The 21,991-nt window shown below is 44.2% G+C and overlaps 1 protein-coding gene across 1 annotated transcript in view; it reads right to left on the reverse strand.

The window, feature by feature from the left end:
- Positions 1-21,991, reverse strand: part of LOC120935216 (zinc finger protein 850-like) — a 59,081-nt gene that overhangs the window by 11,959 nt on the left and 25,131 nt on the right. Inside the window, exons 3-5 of the mRNA XM_040347382.1 lie at positions 20,112-20,141; positions 13,539-14,283; positions 6,851-6,856 (exon numbers count right to left, since the gene is read on the reverse strand). Of these exons, the coding sequence (XP_040203316.1) occupies positions 6,851-6,856; positions 13,539-14,283; positions 20,112-20,141 (781 nt within the window). The remainder of the gene's footprint in view (positions 1-6,850; positions 6,857-13,538; positions 14,284-20,111; positions 20,142-21,991) is intronic.

Raw genomic sequence — 21,991 nt, forward strand, 5'->3', positions numbered from 1 at the left:
ATGTAATGTACAACATAGAGTATATAGTGCAGGGGTCAGCAGTATGTAATGTACAACATAGAGTATATAGTGCAGGAGTCAGGACTCATGATATTGGTATTCAGTAATCAGTGGCAGATGAAATGTTTACTGGAGACAAGTTGCAGAGATCCCACACCGCTGCCTCCCATCTCCTGAGACTGCACTCAGTGACTTGGGTCTGAGACTATACAGACATATCCCTCCACCCGGCACAGCCAGCAAATAACAGAGCAAGTAACCCGGGAGAATTGTTCTGTCAGAGATCTCACTAGACCCGGGCATGGGGGCAGAAGACCCAAGGTACATACCCCAGGTGTCTAGGTCGATCAAACCCTATAGTGAAAATCAACATTTTGCTGCCAGCTGAACCCCAGAATCTCCATAAATCCAGTCTAGAGACATAAATTGTGTCTGCAGCACAGAGAAGGAAGATTACCTGAGAGAAATACAGGAATACAGGACGGGGAACACAGCTCAGGAAAGTGACCAGGGGATTATAGGCTGATATCACCCAGTCCCCGCCCTACTCTGGCCCAATCAGTGAGCAGTATGGGTGGAGGAATGGATTTAGTGTTAATGACCCACCTGTGCTGATCTCTGTAGGAGTGTCCTCCTCTATAAATGTCCCCGTTATTCCATCCTCCTCCATAGACTGCTGATCATCCCTCACATACGTCTCTTCTTCTTCTGATTTCACCTCAAATTCTATATCGATTGGATCTCCACTCTAAACCAAGAGAATGAGAGAGAATATCATCTGTAAGATATAAACTTACATACAAAATCCACACATCATCTCCACCAGTCCATGTTCTAGATGCTCCGCCCCACCGACCTTGTAACAGTGGGGGATGGTGTGACCTTCCTGTGTGGTATTCCGGGAATACAGAGGACGGGGACATCTCTCTGGGGGGTTTCTGTATCTGGATGACTCCACCATGGTGTCCTGGTACAGATCTTTGTGTATTTCCTCCATCACCCCATCCTCATCATCCTCCTCCTTTATCTCTTCTTTAACCTCAACTTTAGGATCTCTCAGGTTTCCACTCTGAATATAGAATAAAAATGACATCAATGGTAACAATGCAGATAATGTACAGATCCTAATGATACTATCAGTGATTGTTCCTCATCTACCTGATGATGGTGGGGGATGGTGTGACCTTCCTGTGTGGAAACCCGGGAATACAGAGGACGGGGACATCTCTCTGGTGGGTTCCCATTACTGGATCCATCTGTAGGAAACACACACACTGACTGAATACATTGTTTCTATGTGTTTATCAGATGATGGGGGATCTAGGTGGAGCCTCCGTACTGCTCTCTCCTTTACAATAAAGTCTCCTCTTACCCGGTGATGTGAGGGGCGGCTGATTGTCCATCATGACGTCCTTGTAGAGATCCTTGTGTGCTTCTAAATACTCCCACTCCTCCATGGAGAAATAGACAGTGATTATAAAATCAAACACATGTATCATAAGTCCACCTCTTAATAAATGCTCCAACCCGTATTATCGTATAATCCGTTAGTATAAAACTGAAAAGGTGAAACTGATGGGAAAAAAATAATTTCCGAAATGAAGAGAATGTTCCGGCCCTGTAAGTGGGGGGATGTTCTGACCCTGAAGGGGTTAATGTACAACTCCACACTATATATGTGTACATACCTCCCAACTTTCTGAGATGGGAATGAGGGACTTCTATAAAGTATGTAGGCATAGGACACACCCCCTGACACACCCCTTAATGGAGAAACATTTAAAAAAATAATCGGTTAAACCCACAAGTGCATTTTTACCACTAATATTCCTTTATATTGGCTTTCGGAATTTACAAATGCAGCAGAAAAATGTAGAAATTGGATGGAAGGTTTAGCACTGGTAAAGACTTTTTGATAGATAAATAGTACATTTTATATACATGTATATAGATCAGACCAACATGAGGGACAGATGATGAGGAAAGAGGGACTTTGTTGTGAATGAGGGACAGTCCCTCCAAATCAGGGACAGTTGGGAGTAGGGTTGCCACCTCATCCCTTTAAAAAGGAACACATCTGAATTACACAGATTCTGAGGCTAATTTAATGCAGATAAGGCACCAAGTGAGTTTAATTACCACCTTAATCATCCACAGAACCTGTGTAATTCAGATGTGTTCCTTTTTAAAGGGATGAGGTGGCAACCCTAGTTGGGAGGTATATGTGTGTATTATCATCTGCTGGAGATAAAATACGTCACAGTGACTATGGAGGAAGAGGACAGACATGACGGGGGTTACTGGGTGTAAATAGAAGATAAGATCTTATTACCTCATCTGCTGCCGATTCCAGCTTTGTCTCCTTGCTACTTCGTACCTCATGGAACTTCCTGTCTTTATCTAATATTACTTCCTGTTTGTATCTGACATCACTTCCTGTCTTCCATAGAGACATCCTTTCTCTATGGTATAAGTGAGATCACCACCTTGTGAATCTCAGAGGAACTGCACCCCCGAGAAACGTCTCGTAGTGTGACCACGGCCTTGTGCTGTGTGTGTGTATGTACTGTATAACCTTATAGATGGGTCATCTCCACTCCCACCAAGGGGGAGAGAAATATATTACTGCCTAGTCCAGACTTTCTCAGCCAGGGTTTCTCCAAAGGCTTCTAGGGGTTCCTTGAGCAATGAGCAATTTCTGTCTCTTAGTAACAACTGACATCAATGATCTGTAAGGAGGGCAGTCTTCCCACCGATGACAAAATAAGGGGGTCCTTCTCCCATTGGTCACCAATGTAAGGGACCACTACACTGACCACTGATATAAGGGGGTCCTTCTCTCATTGGTCACCAATGTAAAGGACCAATAAACTGACCACTAAAACTAGAGCTCTGGGTTTGGACTGAACCCATTTTTGAACAGAACTTGGCTTGTTTAGGCGGTTGACTGATCTAAATACATGTTCAGCCAATTCCAACTTTTGAGTGCAGTATTACTACCGCTTCTAAATATAGCAGCTTCCTCACCAGGTTGGATGATAGGAGATAAGTTGCCACAAGTGTCTTAACACCCAGTGATGTATAACTACCAGACTTGTATCATGTCCTCAGTCTCTGACCTTCTCTTGTATCATGTCCTCAATCTCTGACCTTCTCTTGTATCATGTCCTCAGTCTCTGACCTTCTCTTGTATCATGTCCTCAGTCTCTGACCTTCTCTTGTATCATTTCTGCAATCTCTTACTTAAACACACTGCTAATAGTATTAGCAAAATTTCCATTCAGTGCACCTCTAGCAGACATAATACAGGAGATGGTCAGAGACTGCAGAAACTATACAAGAGATCAATGCAGCCTCGCCAGTGTCTGTGGGATGCAACCTGTGCCCATCAGATTCAGCCTCGCTAGTGCCCATAAGATGCAGCCTCGGCATTGCCTGTTGATTCAGCCTGCCTGTGCCCATGAGATGCAGTCTACCAGTGCCTGTCAGATGCAGCCTGCCTGTGCCCGGAGCTGGATCTGATTAGCCCGGGCCGCAGTGACAATGTCCCGCCTCCTGTGATCACTTCACACTGATTCAATGTCCCGGCATTGGATCAGTGTGCCGTCTATCACAGGAGGCGGGACATTGTCACTGTGGCCCGTGCAATTCAGCTCCCTGACACAGTGAGATCGCCACTCTGCAAGGAGAGGAGGAGGGGAGGACAGGACCTTGAGCCACCAGGATGACACCCCGCAATGGGAGGACCCCCGGAAGCGCAGCCACTGCGACTGCGCAATTATCTGCACTTTTTATTCTTTCGGGAATATGCTGAAAACACAATTTTCGGCCGATAAGTTTCGGGCCGATGAAATTTCGGAGCATCTCTTTTTTTTTTAATCTCTTTATTAATATTCCATTTTTTTTCCATACAAAAAAAACAAAAAACATACATATACATATTTAGATACATTTTACAGTTACATTTAGCTGCTCTCTTCTCGAACCTTCATCAAATTCCGCTAACATTCATTTCATCTTGTGGGAGAGATGGAGGGAGGATCTACCCGATTTGGATAGGGAAACCTGGGAGGAATGTTTTGAGGCCAGTTCTAAAGTAGTTATATCTTCTAGGGACAAGCTGATCCAAACAAAACTTCTGCATAGGGTGTACCTTACGCCTCAGAGGCTGCACAGAATTTATCCGCTCCGTTCTCCGAACTGCCCTCGATGTCAATCTCCTAGAGCACCTTTTTACACATGTTCTGGACCTGCCCGAAGCTGGCGAGGTTCTGGGCTGCGGTGGGTGAGACTATTAATTTCCGCCTTCAACTGGAACTCCCCTTGTCGGCGGAATTGGCCCTATTGGGTATACAGGATGATGAGCTGCGCCCTAGATTTACCAAGACGTTGATTTCTTTGCTGTTCTTCTATGCAAAAAAAGGGATTCTGTTGAAATGGATCTCCCCCTTGCCCCCCACTGTGGGCTCCTGGGAAAATGCGGTTAACGCAGTACCTCCATTGTATAAATTGACGTACATAAGTACAGGGTGTCCTATGAAGTATGAGGAGGTGTGGCAGCCTTGGACTGATCCCTCATATGTTGCTAACCCCTGAGTTGTACTCGGATGAGCTATCCCTGGCACCATGGGCAGGCCTTCCCCCTCCCCTCCCTCTTCCCCTTCTCCCCCCCTCCCTGCTTCAAGGCGTTCGCTCTTGTGCCTGTGGTGTTGTTTATTGAGAAGTTGCCTGCTGTCTTATTTGCTTGGTATGACCTCCTTCTCTCAAAAAGTGTGCCTTATTATTTATTATCCTTTTTTTCTTTTCAGTCGTATTGTGCCTTGTCAACCCGTGTGTTTCTTTGTTTTTTCCTTGATATGTAATCAATATATTGTTCTGCTCTTTCCCAGAATGATTTGTCATGTACCATTTTTGTATTTTTCCCAATAAAGACCAACCTTGTTGTTAAAAAAAAAACACATTCATTTCATCTAACACAAATACCTTTTTTACATTCATCTCCCTCCTTTTCTTTAATGGTGTGTTTATCCTCCCCTTATACCCTATTTATCCTGAAGCTGTCATAGTATTTTCTATCCAACCTGCCCATACTCTCTCGTATTTCTCCCCATGTCCTCTATTGCAGTATGTCTCCCTGTATAATGACTGATTATTATTTACTAGGTTTTTCCAGTGTGCTACCGAGGGAGCTTCTACCTTCTTCCAATTTAAGACTATCGTCTTTCTAGCGTAGAATAATAATAGGCCCACCTGTGTTCTGCTTCCCACCGGAACAATCTTCTTCCCTACCAATCCCAGTAGGCAGATCTCTGCCTCCTGTTTAGAAAACTATGGATGTTACTATAGCAATTATTCTCAGGACTTCCCTCCAAAATACCACTATCATTGGGCATGACCAAAATATATGCCTGAAGTTTCCTGGAATATCTGCACATCTCCAGCTGTTCTGAGAGTTTGATGGAGAGATCTTATATAACTTATATGGTGTGTAGTGGCTTGTATTATTTTGAATTGTATTAGTTTGTCTCGAAGTGATACCAGTATCCGAAATGGGAACCTCCACACTTACTCCCAGTTCTCCTCCACCAAGTTTGGAAAGTCCCTTCTCCAATGTTCACTTAATTTACTTATATCTGGTGATGTATTTCTTAATAGATACTTATATAGGGTTGAAGTCGACTTTTTTCCACTTTTTACCATTTGCTCGAGACCTAATTCCATTATTTGCGGAGTCCCCCCAGGGAACTGAGCTGATAAAATTTCGGAGCATCTCCAATTATAAATACACCTCTTAATAAAACCCCCATCCCGTATTATCGTATAGTCTGTTATTATAAACTGAAAAGCTGAATTAGATGGGAAAAAAAAAAACATTTTCGAAACAAAGAGAATGTTCCGGCCCCATAAGTGGGGGAATGTTCTGACCCTGAAGGGGTTAATGTACGACACCGAACTATATATGTTTACATACCTCCCAACTTTCTGAGATGGGAATGAGGGACTTCTATTAGTATGGAGGCATAGGCCACACCCCTTAATGGGAAAAATTGGTAAAACCCACAAGTGCATTTTTACCACTAATATCCCTTTATATTGGCTTTTGGAATTTACAAATGCAGCAGAAAAATGTAGAAATTGGATGGAAGGTTTAGCACCGGGAAAGACTTTTTGATAGATAAATAGTGCATTTTATATACATGTATATAGATCAGACCAACATGAGGGACACATGAGGAGGAAAGAGAGACTTTGTTGTGGATGAGGGACAGTCCCTCCAAATCAGGGACAGTTGGGAGGTATATGTGTGTATTATCATCTGCTGGAGATAAAAGACGTCACAGTGACTATGGAGGAAGAGGACGGACATGACGGGGGTTACTGGGTGTAAATAGAAGATAAGATCTTATTACCTCCTCTGCTACCGATTCCAAAGATGTCTCCTCACTACTTCCTCCCGACTCACCTCTCACCCGGAACTTCCTGTCTGTACCTGACATCACTTCCTGTCTTCTATAGAGACTTCCTATCTCTATGGTAGAATTGAGAAGATCAACACCTTGAAAAAGCTCAGAGGAACTGCAGCCCGGAGAAACTTTTCGTGTGTGTATGTATTGTATATCCTTATAGATGGGGTCATCTCCACTCCCACCAAAGGGGAGAGAAATATATTACTGCCTAGTCCATCCTTTCTCTGCCAGGGTTCCTCCAAAGGGTTCTAGGGGTTCCTTGAGCAATTTCTGTCTCTCAGTAACAACTGACATCAATGATCTGTAAGGGGGGCAGTCTTCCCACTGATGACATATAAGAGGGTCCTTCTCCCATTGGTCACCAATGTAAGGGACCACTACACTGACCACTGATATAAGGAGAAATTCCATCCAAACCGTGAGATTGGTCAGAGACTAATTGGTATCATTCTGGGCATTGCCAGACTAGGTCTTGGTGACAGAGTGAAGGGTGATGCTGCTCATACTATATGTGACCCTCATCTACATCATGGACATCTTCTTCAGCTTCTTAGTAAATAGGATAGAAATCTTCACAATCCTATAGAAGAGGTTGGGGGTCCTGAGTAGTCATAGAAAGGCCCAGCACCCCAATAGTAGAGGAAGAGGTGGTCTGGTGACATGGAGAAGAAGACTCTGGTCAGTCTCTGGATCTCCATCATTGGAAACATGGTGAGACAACAAATACAGCGGGATGGTGGGGGAGATGTTGGTGTCGGTGTGGAAATGGACAGAACACGGGATGATGACACTGAAAGAACAATACGGCTTCATTCTACGATATGTCAAGGAGAGAACCGTACAGGAGAGACTTTTCTCTCTAATTAATGTCAGTAGAAGACCCTAACCTCTGTATATGATATACTCCTGACCCCTGTATATGATATACTCCTGACCTCTGTATATGATATACTCCTGACCTCTGTATATGATATACTCCTGACCACTGTATATGATATACTCCTGACCACTGTATACGATATACTCCTGACCCCTGTCTATGATATACTCCTGACCCCTGTCTATGATATACTCCTGATCACTGTATATGAGATACTCCTGATCACTGTATATGATATACTCCTGACCACTGTATATGATATACTCCTAATCACTGTATATGATATACTCCTAATCACTGTATATGATATACTCCTGACCCCTGTATATGATATACTCCTGACCCCTGTATATGATATACTCCTGACCCCTGTATATGATATACTCCTGACCACTGTATATGATATACTCCTGACCCCTGTATATGATATACTCCTGATCACTGTATATGAGATACTCCTGACCACTGCACTCTAGGCCCATTATTCAGGGTTACCTCTAACCGGATGACCTGTGAAGGCTTTTAACCACTTCCCACCCGGTCTATAGCAAAATGACGGCCGGGAAGTGGTTCAATTATCCTTACTGGCATGTTTGCGCACCCTAGGGGGTCAGTCAGTCTGACACACCACAACACCTTTGACGGAGACTCTTTACCACGTGATCTACTGTGTCCAATCACGGCAGATCACAGTGTAAACAGCAAGAGCCGTTTATCGACTTTTCCTAACTCGCATCTAACAGACGAATTGGCTGCTGTTCTGACAGGAGGAAATCTATATGTTGTAAACGCCTATAAGAGGCCACTTGGCATCCTGGCGTGAGTCGCTCCTTTCCCTGGTGAAATAAAAGGTTTGTTTTCCTGGAGTCCGTGTCCGGAGTCCATTCCTGGTTTCCCAGAACTCAAAGAGCCGTTTTGCTGCAACATTTATCTGGTGCATTGGCCGGGAAACCAGGTGTGACGGCTGTGACAGGTGACAACACCACCAGCAATTCTTCTCATTCCACCGACACACACAACTTTTTTTTCTCTTCAATACATTTTTTTATTATAATTTTTACTTTTAAACAGATTACAGTCATAGAATCAGGAAATAGTAAAAAGGTAGAAATGCGATTGGTCAGGAAAATGACTTGTCTGGAATGTGGAGGCGGAGTCGTACAATACAATACACAACGTGTTACATTATTATAACAAAGTATTGTAGAAAGGATCACACCATAGAAAATGGGGGAAAAGGAGAAAATAAACCCGGATATTAAGGGGACATTTGTGTACGAGGAACACCTTAACAATCACCACCATTTTATTCTCCAGGGCCTCTGCTATCAGGTAATATATGTTTGGGGGTTTTATCTAATCTTCAGGCCCAAAATGTGCAAAAACATCTCTGACCGTGAAAGGGTTAATGTGAGCTAAATGGGATCACTCTGCTGTGCTCACACATTAGAGCTCCCCCTAGCTGCAGCCTGGTAATAACATTGCTAGGAGGTCTATTCATGTATCTGCTCCATACTTCCCATCTTTATATAAACGTCTCCTGACATTTAGGGGTCTATTCATAAAATATGTGCATAGCAATTCCCCCGGGGAAAGTCCATGTACATTCCTTCTGTGTGAATGGGGGAAAGATGAATGTTATTAGGATATTTGCTGTGCTGGTCGAATGGTTTCCATTCATTTACAATGGAAATGATTGCATTTGGCCACTAGATGGAGATAATTTCTATGCTACTTAGCGCCATCTAATGGCCAAATGTGGTATTTTATGTTTTACGTCAATGGTCGGTATTAAAACCACAGTGACAGAATTTTGCCACTAGATGGAGCCGATGATGCAATATTTGTCATGATTGGAGGAACGCGTGTCACATTCATTCTACAATTTGTTTTATAATAGATCCCTAAATGTCTGTGAAATCTTCCACCACAAAATGTACTCAGCCAATGAGAGGTGATGACTCCATTTTTATTTTTCTCCTGCTATCAATGGCCAACACGGTACAACACTTCATCCATGTCTTTGGTGATCTCTGATCTCCTTATGAAGTGTTTCTTATAGGGTTGTCCCGATACCACTTTTTTAGGACCGAGTACAAGTACCGATACTTTTTTTAAGTAGTCGCCAATACCAAATACCGATACTTTTTTTAAATGTGTCCCCAAATGCAGCCATGTCCCTCTAGCCATGTCCCTCACATATGCAGCCATGTCCCTCTAGCCATGTCCCTCTAGCCATGTCCTTTTTTTTAGGGGGAACCTCCACTTTAATTCTTATCTTCAGTTCTTACTTAGTCATGAGAGAAAGGCAGGAGGAGGAGGGGAATGTACTGTCTGCCACCACGGGTCATAGTAACTGATGTAATAAGTGTATGAAGATTATGAACTGTGAGTCACAGTTCATAATCTTCATACACATATCACATAAGTAACTATGACCAGTGGTGGCATACTGTATTTATCCCCCCCCCCCCCCCCGCCATGATGCATATTAAAAAAAATCTGAATGGCAGTCACAGTTCATAATTAATCTTCATACACATATCACATTATTACATCCGTTACTATGGCCAGTGGTGGCAGACATTCCTCCCCCCCCCCCCCCTTACAGACTGGCTTTCTGATTTTTTTTAATATGCAGCATGGCGAGGGGGGGGGAGGGGGAGGGGAATGTACTATCTGCCACCACGGGTCATAGTAACTGATGTAATAAGTGTATGAAAATTATGAACTGTGAGTCACAGTTCATAATCTTCATACACATATCACATCAGTAACTATGACCCGTGGTGGCAGACAGTACATTCCCCTCCCCTCGCCATGCTGCATATTAAAAAAAATCTGAATGGCAGTCATCACAGATCATAATCTGATACATCCGATCAAACTGTAGTCAGATGCCTTAGTCACATGTTAGTTGTTAATCTTACTTGCTGGCAATGGTGCGGTGGTGGTGGCACTGACTTGCTGACACTGACTCGTTGTATCGCCGTTCTTCGTTCCTCCTCGGCGGCACTGGCTCCGCCTCCTCGGCGGCACTGGCTCCGCCTCCTCGGCGGCGCTGGCTCCGCCTCCTCTTCTAGCTTGAACGGCCTCTCTCCTCGGGCTCGGCTCTTCCCATGCTCCTCCTCCCATCCCCTCCCGCATACAGCCGTGACCCCTGAGATACGTCACGCCGCTGGGAGGGGAGCAGGGCCGCTCTAAACATAGGAGGAGCCGGAGGGAAGTGGCAGCCGCAGCGTGATGGACGCCGGTTATTGGCTGACGGCGCCACCGACGCCGGGTACATGCAGATACGTGCAGCCAGGTAAATGAATACTCACCCAGACACCCAGTCTATCGCTGGCTCCTGTTCACCGCCCCCTCTATGCACCGCTCACCTCTATGCACCGCTCGATGTCAAAAAAAAAAAAAAAAAAGTATTCTATTTTGGTATCGGGATTATTTGCGCGAGTATGAGTACTAGCGCAAATACTCGGTATCGGTCCCGATACTAGTATCGGTATCGGGACAACCCTTGTTTCTTACATGATGAAGATCAGCCATGGAGTATATCTGAGGTGTACGGGTGATACTCGAAAAATTAGAATATCGTGCAAAAGTTCATTTATTTCACTAATACAACTTAAGAGGTGAAAGTAATATATGAGAGAGACTCATTACATGCAAAGCAAGAGGGTTCAAGCCGTGATTTGTCATCATTGTGATGATTGTGGCTTCCAGCTCATGAAAACCCCAAATCCACAATCTTAGAAAATTTGAATATTGTGAAAAGGTGGAATATTCTCGACGTAAAGTGTCCTACTCTAATCAGATAATTAAGACATAACACCTGCAAAGGGTTCCTGAGCCTTTAAATGGTCTCTCAGTCTGGTTCAGTAGGAATCACAATCATTGGAAAGACTGCTGACCTGACAGTTGTGCAGAAAGCCATCATTGACACCCTCCATAAGGAGGGAAAGCCTCTAAAAAGATAATTGCAAAAGAAGTTGGATGTTCCCAAAGTGCTGTATCAAAGCACATTAATAGAAAGTTCTGTGGAAGGGAAAAGTGTGGAAGAAAAAGGTGCACAAGCAGCAGGGATGAGCGCAGCCTGGAGAGGATTGTCAGGAAAAGGACATTCAGAAGTGTTGGACTTTCACAAGGAGTGGACTGAGGCTGGAGTCAGAGCATCTTGGACATCAGAGCAACATGGACTTCAAATGTCGTATTCCTCTTGCCACCCCACTCCTGACCAGCAAACAACATCAGAAGAGCCTTACCTGGGCTAAAGAAAAACACTCCTGGTCTGGTGCTCAGGGGTCCAAAGTCCTCTTTTCTGATGAGAGTAAATTTTGTATCTCATTTGGAAACCAAGGAGCCGGAGAATGGAGGAAACCAAAGAGCCGGAGTATGGAGGAAGAATGGAGGAAACCAAGGAGTCGGAGTATGGAGGAAGAATGGAGGAAACCAAGGAGCCGGAGAATGGAGGAAGAATGGAGGAAACCAAGGAGCCGGAGTCTGGAGGAAGAATGGAGGAAACCAAGGAGCCGGCGTATGGAGGAAACCAAGGAGCTGGAGAAAGGAGGAAACCAAGGAGCCGGAGTCTGGAGGAAGAATGGAGGAAACCAAGGAGATAAAGATATACATAGGAACATCTTTTCATTTTATTTTAGACTTGTTTTTTTATTGTATGTAAATGGCGATACAATCTAATCTCCACATGAGTGTGCGATGTAATGGGACATTACCACGGAGCTCAGCGGTGTGATCGAGTGAGAGCGCCCTGCTGGTTTGCAGATTCGGGTGACACGCTCTCCAGCTCTATGAATGTGAGCTCGGTAGTCACAGGAAGAGGGAGTGTCCTTACAGACTGTGGTGATGCCTGAAGGGTTGCCTAGGCAACAGGCAGGTATATAAGGTTTCACCTCATTTGACCCACCCATCTACTGATGAAGGCCAACGAGATGCCGACACGCGTTTAGAAGGGAGGAGCCCTATCTGTGATGTCAGGCGAAGCGCCGTGGGTCTAGATCGGCGGTGAATGAGCTGGTGATTTGATACTTGCTGTTTTTATTGTTATTTCTTGTAAGTGTAACTTTTTAGGGGACTCTAGCTATGACTAAGCACTAGTTTCAGTGCGAAACGCGTCAGAGGTCGGGTTTTATTTTGCTGTGACTTGTAGTGCTGTCCTTCTTTTAATAAAGGCGACAATTTGTTCAGAGTGCGGCTGTCCAGAGACAATTTTTGTTCCTGTGTAACTTTTTAGGGGGGGGGGGGGGCTTTTATAATAAATTCAGAAGCAGAGAGCACTATGGTACTTGTGTTTTTTCTTTCATGTCCTTCCCCCCGGGATATAGAAGTGGAATTGATTATTAATAAGTGAATGGAGGAAGGTGGTGTTTGGAGACAATTTATACATTGATTCCCCACACAGAGGTGCAGTCTGGAGACTGTAGGAATTACTACCATTGGTAAAGTGGACGGATCGTGATCGGACACAAGGGGTGATCTGTCTATGAGTTTTATACTCACCCTTGAGGTGAGCATGCATTTTAGCAGGTGGGGGTGCGCACTGAATATTGGATCCATTGAAATCGGATTTTTCACAGCGGTGACAGCTTTGGAAACCTCCATATGAACTGTTTTTTATCATTTATTTCTTTTTTCATAAATAGTTTTATGGAATGTATAATTATTTCTTTCTATAAGATTTATAGATACGCAGCGCTGCACTATTTTCACACAATTAATACGCAGCTTCTACTTTTCAGAGGTGCGATATCGTTCTCTGTACAATCCGTGTTTTATTGATTGCATGGAATATTGGAATTTTCTGAGATTGTGGATTTGGGGTTTTCATGAGCTGGAAGCCACAATCATCACAATGATGACAAATCACGGCTTGAACCCTCTTGCTTTGCATGTAATGAGTCTCACTCATATATTAGTCTCGCCTTTTAAGTTGCATTAGTGAAATAAATGAACTTTTGCACCATATTCAAATTTTTCGAGTTTCACCCGTATATCAGGGTGTGCTTTTTCCCCACATGTCCAGCAACATTCACATACAAGACATTTTTCCGCACTCACTAATACACCTGATGTACAGGAAGACAGGACTTCAGTGAGGAACAATTCCCTCACTCAGGACAGGAATACGGCTTCTCCCCCGTGTGAGATCTCCGATGTCTGTAAAGAGTGAACTTCACTGAAAAACATTTCCCGCACTCAGGACAGGAATACGGCTTCTCCCCTGTGTGAGATCTCTGATGGCTGTTAAGACTGGACTTCTCTGAAAAACATTTCCCACACTTAGAACAGGAAAAAGGCTTCTCCCCCGTGTGAGATCTCTGATGTGCGGAAAGATTGGACTTATCTGAAAAACATTTCCCGCACTCAGAACAGGAAAAAGGTTTCTCCCCTGTGTGAGATCTCTGATGTGTGGAAAGCTTGGACTTGATTAAAAAACATTTTCCGCACTCAGAACAGGAAAAAGGCCACTCCCCCGTGTGTGATCTCTGATGTGTGGAAAGATAGGACTTCCCTGAAAAACATTTCCCACACTCAGAACAGGAAAAAGGCTTCTCCCCCGTGTGAGATCTCTGATGTTTGGAAAGATCGGACCTCTGTAAAAAACATTTCCCGCACTCAGAACAGGAAAAAGGCTTCTCCCCCGTGTGAGATCTCTGATGTGTGGAAAGACTGGACTTCTCTGAAAAACATTTCCCACACTCAGAACAGGAAAAAGGCTTCTCACCCGTGTGAGATCTCTGATGTTTGGAAAGATTGGTCTTCTGTGAAAAACATTTTCCGCACTCAGAACAGGAAAAAGGCTTCTCCCCGGTGTGAGATCTCTGATGTGTGGAAAGATTGGACTTCTCTGAAAAACATTTCCCACACTCAGAACAGGAATACGGCTTCTTCCCGGTGTGAGATCTCTGATGTGTGGAAAGACTGGACTTCACTGAAAAACATTTTTCCTCAGGATAAGAGGAATACGATGGTCCGGCACCGTCCCTCACAGTCTGAGGTTCCTCAGGATAAGAGAAATGCGATGGTCCATCTAGACTGTGTGGTGCCGGATGGACATTAGAGGTAGTCGGGTTTTCTCCTGGACTATACTGTGTGATGTCCTCATCTTCTACTTTACAGTCTGGAGACAAAGTGAGACAATCCTCTGAGGTTTTCCTCATCTCCCGTCCAACTACTAAAATAGAAATACAAAGATTATTACTAGACATCAGCTGATTGGTTCCCCTAAACCAGGACTTCGCCCACATCAGGCAGCTTTGTCTCTGAGGATCTTACAATTCCCCCCTCAAGGTAACTAGTAAATGGCTCCTCTGATCTCCTACCAGATAATTTCTTTATTCATGGACCTTAGTCAGAGAGTGAGGAAACAACGAGAACTGTCTTTTATAGGAGTGACAGTGATGAGGGGATTATAGGATGAGGGTCAGGAGTATGTAATGTACAACATAGAGTATATAGTGCAGGGGTCAGGAGTATGTAATGAACATGTAGCACCCTGGTCTTTAGGAAGGGTGGCTAATAAATTGAGTTCACCAGGTGGTAGTTATCCTTGCTTATTGTTAGGAGATCTACTGATTTCACCCTTTCTCTTCTGTCACTAGATGGCACTATACAAGGGTGTAGCAAGGTCGGATTATGAATGGATGGGGTGCCTCAGCCAATTTGCAGGGGTTTCTTTGGTCCCTTGGCCTGCTGGGAGAGACTATTAATTTGGGGGGGGAGTCAGGTGATCAAGGTTCTGTGCCACCTGGACAGCTGTCTGGGTGGACATGTGTTATGTTGCCCGGGTTCTTAGGCCGGAAGCCTGAGGCCTATCCAGGAGCAAGAGAATCAGCGCAGGATTGGGACTGCAGGATTGGAGTTCAACTGAGAGTAAAGATTCAGCCGAACGGGGAACCAGTTGTGGTTGGAGGTGGAGGGGAAGATGTCGCCACTAAGGGACCATCCACCTTGTTACCGGAGACTACAGTTAGTAAGCTGGAGCCAGTACCAGAGCAGTCTTCTCACCAGCCTGGGACATTGAAGAAGTGGGAAAGCTTCAGCAGGTGCCAAGCCAGGGGCCCAGCAGGATAGCGGGGGAGACGCTCGAGGAATATACAGCGGGTTAGCTGTAGAAGAGCTCAGGAGATTCAGTGGCCACTGAATCTGGAAGTCCAGTGAGTAGGGAGGAGCCTAACACCTCCAGGTTCGGTTTGCGGCAGAACAAGCGAATAGACTGAAAGTTTGTGCGAACATTTGAACACCCATTTGTTCTTAAGTTGAATCTGTTAGTAATTTGGAACTGGTACATTTTGTAAGTGTAGTTCCAGACAAAAAAATACATTTTTAAGCTTTGTGGAAAACATAGGGAAGGCTTATCACCCCTGTAACATTTGTTTTGCTGTCTGTGCCCCGTGTTCAGAAGATTTCACCTCACTTTCTGTCCCAATGACAATTGGATTTGGAAAATTTGGGGTTATTAGGGAAACAAGGATTGGTGATAAAGCATCAGTGGAGAGGAGACACATTTTTCCCATATTAATTCTTACAGGAGAGAATTTCCCTTCCTAGGGGTAGATTTCCTCTCACTTCCTGTTGTCTCCTTCTGTTTGTAAGTAGGAGTCGTTTGTAAGTCGGATGTTTGAAAGTAGGGGGCCGCCTGTATATACTATACGGCCTGCCCTATATACCCTGCAGAAAATTGGGCCTTAGCTGTTGGTGGTACCAGAACACAGTAAGTCCTCACCGTTACTCTTAATGGGTGCAGGAACGGGCCCTGCTGTGAAATATTAGATCAAAAAATGTAATTAACAGGGGCGTGTAAACAGGGGCAGAAGAATTGGGCCTTAGGCAGTGGTGGTAGTGCCCTGAAACAAAAATATTCTTAGAAGCTATCAACATGAACATTGAGGAGGAATAGGATAGTCACTCAGCATAATATGATAGTCACTCAGCATAGGCAGTCTTCAAGGGATCCCACATCCATAGAAAAATCAATTGGTTACATCAGCATCAGGTGCTTGGTAGCTGGTGATTAAAGACTGATTCATTTTTATGAAGGTAAGCCGATCAACAGAGTCTGTGGACAGGCGCACTCTGTGATCGGTTACAAAGCCTCCAGCAGCACTGAATGTGCGTTGGATGCAGGACAGGCCAGTAGCTCAATTGCATATTGTGCAAGCTCAGCTGCGATTCCCCTGTTTTTAAACGAATTAGACAACGTTGTCTTATTTTTTAATTGTGTAAACCAATCCATCTATCTGTCACCCCTTTTTGATTAACTATTGCTGTGTGTTTTTCTATGATTAAAGTTCATTGTACCATCCATAGTGGTCGGTTTTGGTCTACTTTGAGAGAACTTTATTTTCTCTCTTTTTTGCTAGATTTATCTAGGCCATCAGAACTGCATTGACATAGTATTCTATGTGAATGAGATTTGGATAGATGCACTGAACTATATGTAGATTCATATATACTCCCTCTTTGTAAGGTATTTATAATCGGTTGATCCAGGCATTACTCCATATTTTTCACTCTGTCCAACAAGGCCAAGACATTGCCTTCCACATGCTGGTAGAGCGCCGGAATAGTGTTCCGTGAAAAGAAATGGAGTTTGGGAACATGCCACTGAGGTACCGCACATTCCACAAATTCACAAAAGGGGGCAGAGTCTACCAGCTGAAAAGGCAGCAGTTGCAGTGCTAGCAATTTAGCCAAGCCAGCATTCAGACGCTGAGCATGTGGATGGCCGGGACCGAATTTCTTTCTACGATTTAGCAACAGGGGTAGGGAAATGTGTTGCCCAAGCGGTTGCTGTTTTGGCCACGCTTGATACGCTTCAGACATAATGTTGCAAACAGCAACGGTGCGATCTGTTGCACATGTGTCAAAAAAGGCCCACACCAAAGAGCTTTTCAAAATACGCGGAGAGTTAGAAGCGCCCTGCACATGCTTAGCTCTGCAGTGTGATGCAATAGGGTGGCTGCCCTTAAGCTGCCCCCTGGAGGGCATCCTGCCTCATTGGAGATGTTCCTCCTCCTCCTCTCTTCTATCAGGCACCCAAGTAGAGTCAGTGACCTCATCATCCCTTCCCTCCTCCTCACTGGAGCAAACTTGGCAGTAGGCTGCAGCTGGGGGAACATGACTGCCAGTTTCTTGTCCTTCTTGGGCACCCCCTCTCTCTAGGCTCACGTTACTCCCTTCCTCAACCTGGGTCCCATCATCAGAGCCTTCAAAACGCTGTGCATCCTCCAGCAGCATGTACCCGACACTGTGGTCGAACAGTTCGGGGGACTCCTCCGTGCATGATGGTGGGGCTAGGGAAGGATTGACTGATGACATGGAGCCGATGGAATAGGCCGCTGTGGCAGCTGCATTGGCAGGCAAACTACTCTGAGCCTGGGTGACAGAGGATGAGGAGGAAGAGGACGGCTTTGTTATCCACTCCAACTCTTCTGCATGTTGTGGCTCAACGCCGAAAAAAAAGGAGATAGGCTTGGCTAGACTGGATGCAGTGGATATATATATGTAGGAGACTGTATATATATATATATATATATAATTTAATGGACTGCAGCTCACTGAATCACCTGCCTGCCTGAAAGTATATTAGAAAAAGTACACCAGGAATGGCCTGCAGTCAGATCTAGCTACACTGGATATATATATATATATATATATATATGTGTGTGTGTATATATATATATATATATATATATATATATATAATTATATTAAATGCACTGCAGCTAACTGAATCACCTGCCTGCTCAATCTAAATGACACTCTGTCTCTGTCCACGCCAACAACACACTACACAGGGCCGACATGCATGCGGCCTTATATAGTGTGGGGCGTGGACTTAGTCCCCCTGATCCATGATTGGCCAAAGGCACCCTGCCTTTGGCCAATTATGGCTCTCTTTGCTGACGGCGCTGGGATTGGCCAAAGAATGCGGGTCATAGTGCATGCTTTGGCCAATCATCAAACAGCATTGTACTGCGATCTCGCAGTGCATTATGGTGCGTGACGCGGCGCTCGAATTTGGCGCAAACACCCCATAATATTCTAGCATAAAAAAGAAAGATGGTGGGACTGTTTCCAGATCCAAATGACAAGGACTCACAATCCCGTGGTTAGAAACAATAAAAGGAAAAAGAGACCATTTGGGAGAGATGAAGACTCTTCCAGATTCAGGGATTTTAAAGTGAGAAGTGTCAAATGTTGTAAAAAGGCAAGTACACCAAACACAGAAGGTTTTACAAAATTATCAAAAGTTTTTTAATAAGTATAATACATTACATATTTTGCCTTGGCAATCCTTGATCCTCGTGCCATTGGGACCCTCTGGGCCGCGTTTTGACATATTTGATTTGGTTCCTAGCAGAATCGGTGAGCACACAGAAATCATGTTTCTACTGACAAAAATATGTAATGTATTATACTGTATTATTTGATGTGTATTAATGGCGTATTTTTATGTCACACACAGACCACTTAATCCAAAAGAAAAGTTGCAAGGCCCTGACGAAGCACCTTTGTGCGAAACTTGTTGGCTACCTGCATACTGTCACTTATCTCGCTTTTGTAACTACTGTGGTCCAATTTATTTCTATAATTGTTTTTATGAATTATTATTATTAAAAAAACTTTTGATAATTTTGTAAAACCTTCTGTGTTTGTTGTACTTGCCTTTTTACAACATTTGACACTTCTCACTTTAAAATCCCTGAATCTGGAAGAGTGTTCATCTCTCCCAAATTGTCTCTTTTCCTTTTATTGCCCCATAATGTTCGTTTTTCGATGAACGGACGAACAGCCAATGTTAGAGTGGAACTCATGTTCGACCCGAACATAAAGCTCATCCCTACTAGTGAGAGACCGGGAGCTCAGGGAGAGAAGATCTGCAGTGAGAGACTGTGTGAGAAGAAGAGAACTATTCTGTGTTACCAAGAGTTATGTAGAACTACCGTTAGTGACTGTAACAAGATTTGTTACCATAGGAGACAGCGGTCCTACCTATACAGAAGTGGTGTCCAGCTGGAGGCCTTCCACTGTATAGCAGTCTACCTATAGAAGTCTCGGAGTCTGCCAATTGTTATTGCATCTACTCGAATGTGTCCTGGCCCTAAACCGGCTCTCCAACCGTTCTTGTTCAGAGACAATAAAGAGTATGTAATGTACAACATAGAGAATATAGTGCAGGGGTCAGGAGTATGTAATGTACAACATAGAGTATATAGTGCAGGGGTCAGGAGTATGTAATGTACAACATAGAGTATATAGTGCAGGGGTCAGGAGTATGTAATGTACAACATAGAGTATATAGTGCAGGGGTCAGGACTCATGATATTGGTATTCAGTAATCAGTGGCGGATGAAATGTTTACTGGAGACAAGTTGCAGAGATCCCACACCGCTGCCTCCCATCTCCTGAGACTGCACTAAGTGACTTGGGCTTGAGACTATACAGACATATCCCTCCACCCGGCACAGCATAACAGAGAAAGTAACCCGGGAGAATTGTTCTGTCAGAGATCTCACTAGACCCGGGCATGGGGCAGAAGACCCAAGGTACATACCCCAGGTGTCTAGGTCAAGCAAACCCTATGGTGAAAATCAACATTTTGCTGCCAGCTGAACCCCAGAATCTCCATAAATCCAGTCTAGAGACATAAATTGTGTCTGCAGCACAGAGAAGGAAGATTATCCAAGAGAAATACAGGAATACAGGATGGGGAACACAGCTCAGGAAAGTGACCAGGGGATTACAGGCTGATATCACCCAGTCCCCGCCCTACTCTGGACCAATCAGTGAGCAGTATGGGTGGAGGAATGGATTTAGTGTTAATGACCCACCTGTGCTGATCTCTGTAGGAGTGTCCTCCTCTATAAATGTCCCCGTTATTCCATCCTCCTCCATAGACTGCTGATCATCCCTCACATACGTCTCTTCTTCTTCTGATTTCACCTCAAATTCTATATCGATTGGATCTCCACTCTAAACCAAGAGAATGAGAGAGAATATCATCTGTAAGATATAAACTTACATGCAAAATCCACACATCATCTCCACCAGTCCATGTTCTAGATGCTCCGTCCCACCGACCTTGTAACAGTGGGGGGTGGTGTGACCTTCCTGAGTGGAATCCCGGGAATACAGAGGACGGGGACATCTCTCTGGTGGGTTCCTGGTATTAGGTGGCTCCATCATATCCTTGTGTCCTTCTGAAAACTCCTCCATCACTCCATACTCCTCATCCTCCTCTTTATACTCTTCTTTAATATCAATATTATCATCCCCGAGGTTTCCACTCTGAATATATAATAAAACATTCATTATAAGAAACATGTTTGTGTATAAATCATAACCACCAATAATTGTTCCTCATCTACCTGATGATGGTGGGGGGTGGTGTGTTCTTCCTTCATCACCCCATCCTCATCATCCTCCTCTTTTATCTCTTCTTTAACCTCAACTTTAGGATCTCTCAGGTTTCCACTCTGAATATAGAATAAAAATGACATCAATGGTAACAATGCAGATAATGTACAGATCCTAATGATACTATCAGTGATTGTTCCTCGTCTACCTGATGATGGTGGGGGATGGTGTGACCTTCCTGTGTGGAATCCCGGGAATACAGAGGACAGGGACATCTCTCTGGTGGGTTCCTGGTATTAGGTGGCTCCATCATGTCCTTGTGTCCATCAGAATACTTCTCCATCACTCCATACTCCTCATCCTCCTCTTTATACTCTTCTTTGACAACAATATTATAATCTTCAAGGTTTCCACTCTTAATATATAACAAAACGTTCATTGTAACAAACGAGCTTGTGTATAAATCAAAACTACCAATAAATGTTCCTCATCTACCTGATGATGGTGGGGGATGGTGTGACCCTCCTGTGTGGAATCCCGGGAATACAGAGGACAGGGACATCTCTCTGGTGGGTTCCCATTACTGGATCCATCTGTAGGAAACACACACACTGACTGAATACATTGTTTCTATGTGTTTATCAGATGATGGGGGGTCTAGGTGGAGCCTCCGTCCTGCTCTCTCCTTTACAATAAAGTCTCCTCTTACCCGGTGATGTGAGGGGCGGCTGATTGTCCATCATGACGTCCTTGTAGAGATCCTTGTGTCCTTCTAAATACTCCTACATAGGGAAATAGACAGTGACATCACCTGATACTTACAAAGATAAGGGGCTAGATTCAGCAAGAATTAACGCCAGCGTATCTATAGATACGCTGCGTAAATTCAAAGCTGAGCCGGCGTTTCTTCTTTCTGTATTCAGAAAGCAAGATACGCCGAAATTAGGCTAAGATCCGACTCTTACGGCGTTGTATCTTAGGGTGCATATTTACGCTGGCCGCTAGGTGGCGCTGCCGTCGATTTCAGCGTAGAATATGCAAATGACCTGGATACGCAGATTCAGAAACGTACATGCGCCCAGCGCATTTTTTTACGTTAGGCTTTTTCCGGCGTAAGGTTGCTCCTGCTGATATGAGGCATACGCAATGTTAAGTATGGACGTCGTTCCCGCGTTAAATTTTGAAATTTTTACGTTGTTTGCGTTAGTCGTTCGCGAATAGGGCTGTACGTAAGTTACGTTCACGTCTAAAGCATTGACGATTTGCG

Source organism: Rana temporaria, chromosome 4 (genome assembly GCF_905171775.1).
Source record: "Rana temporaria chromosome 4, aRanTem1.1, whole genome shotgun sequence".
NCBI lineage: Eukaryota > Metazoa > Chordata > Amphibia > Anura > Ranidae > Rana > Rana temporaria.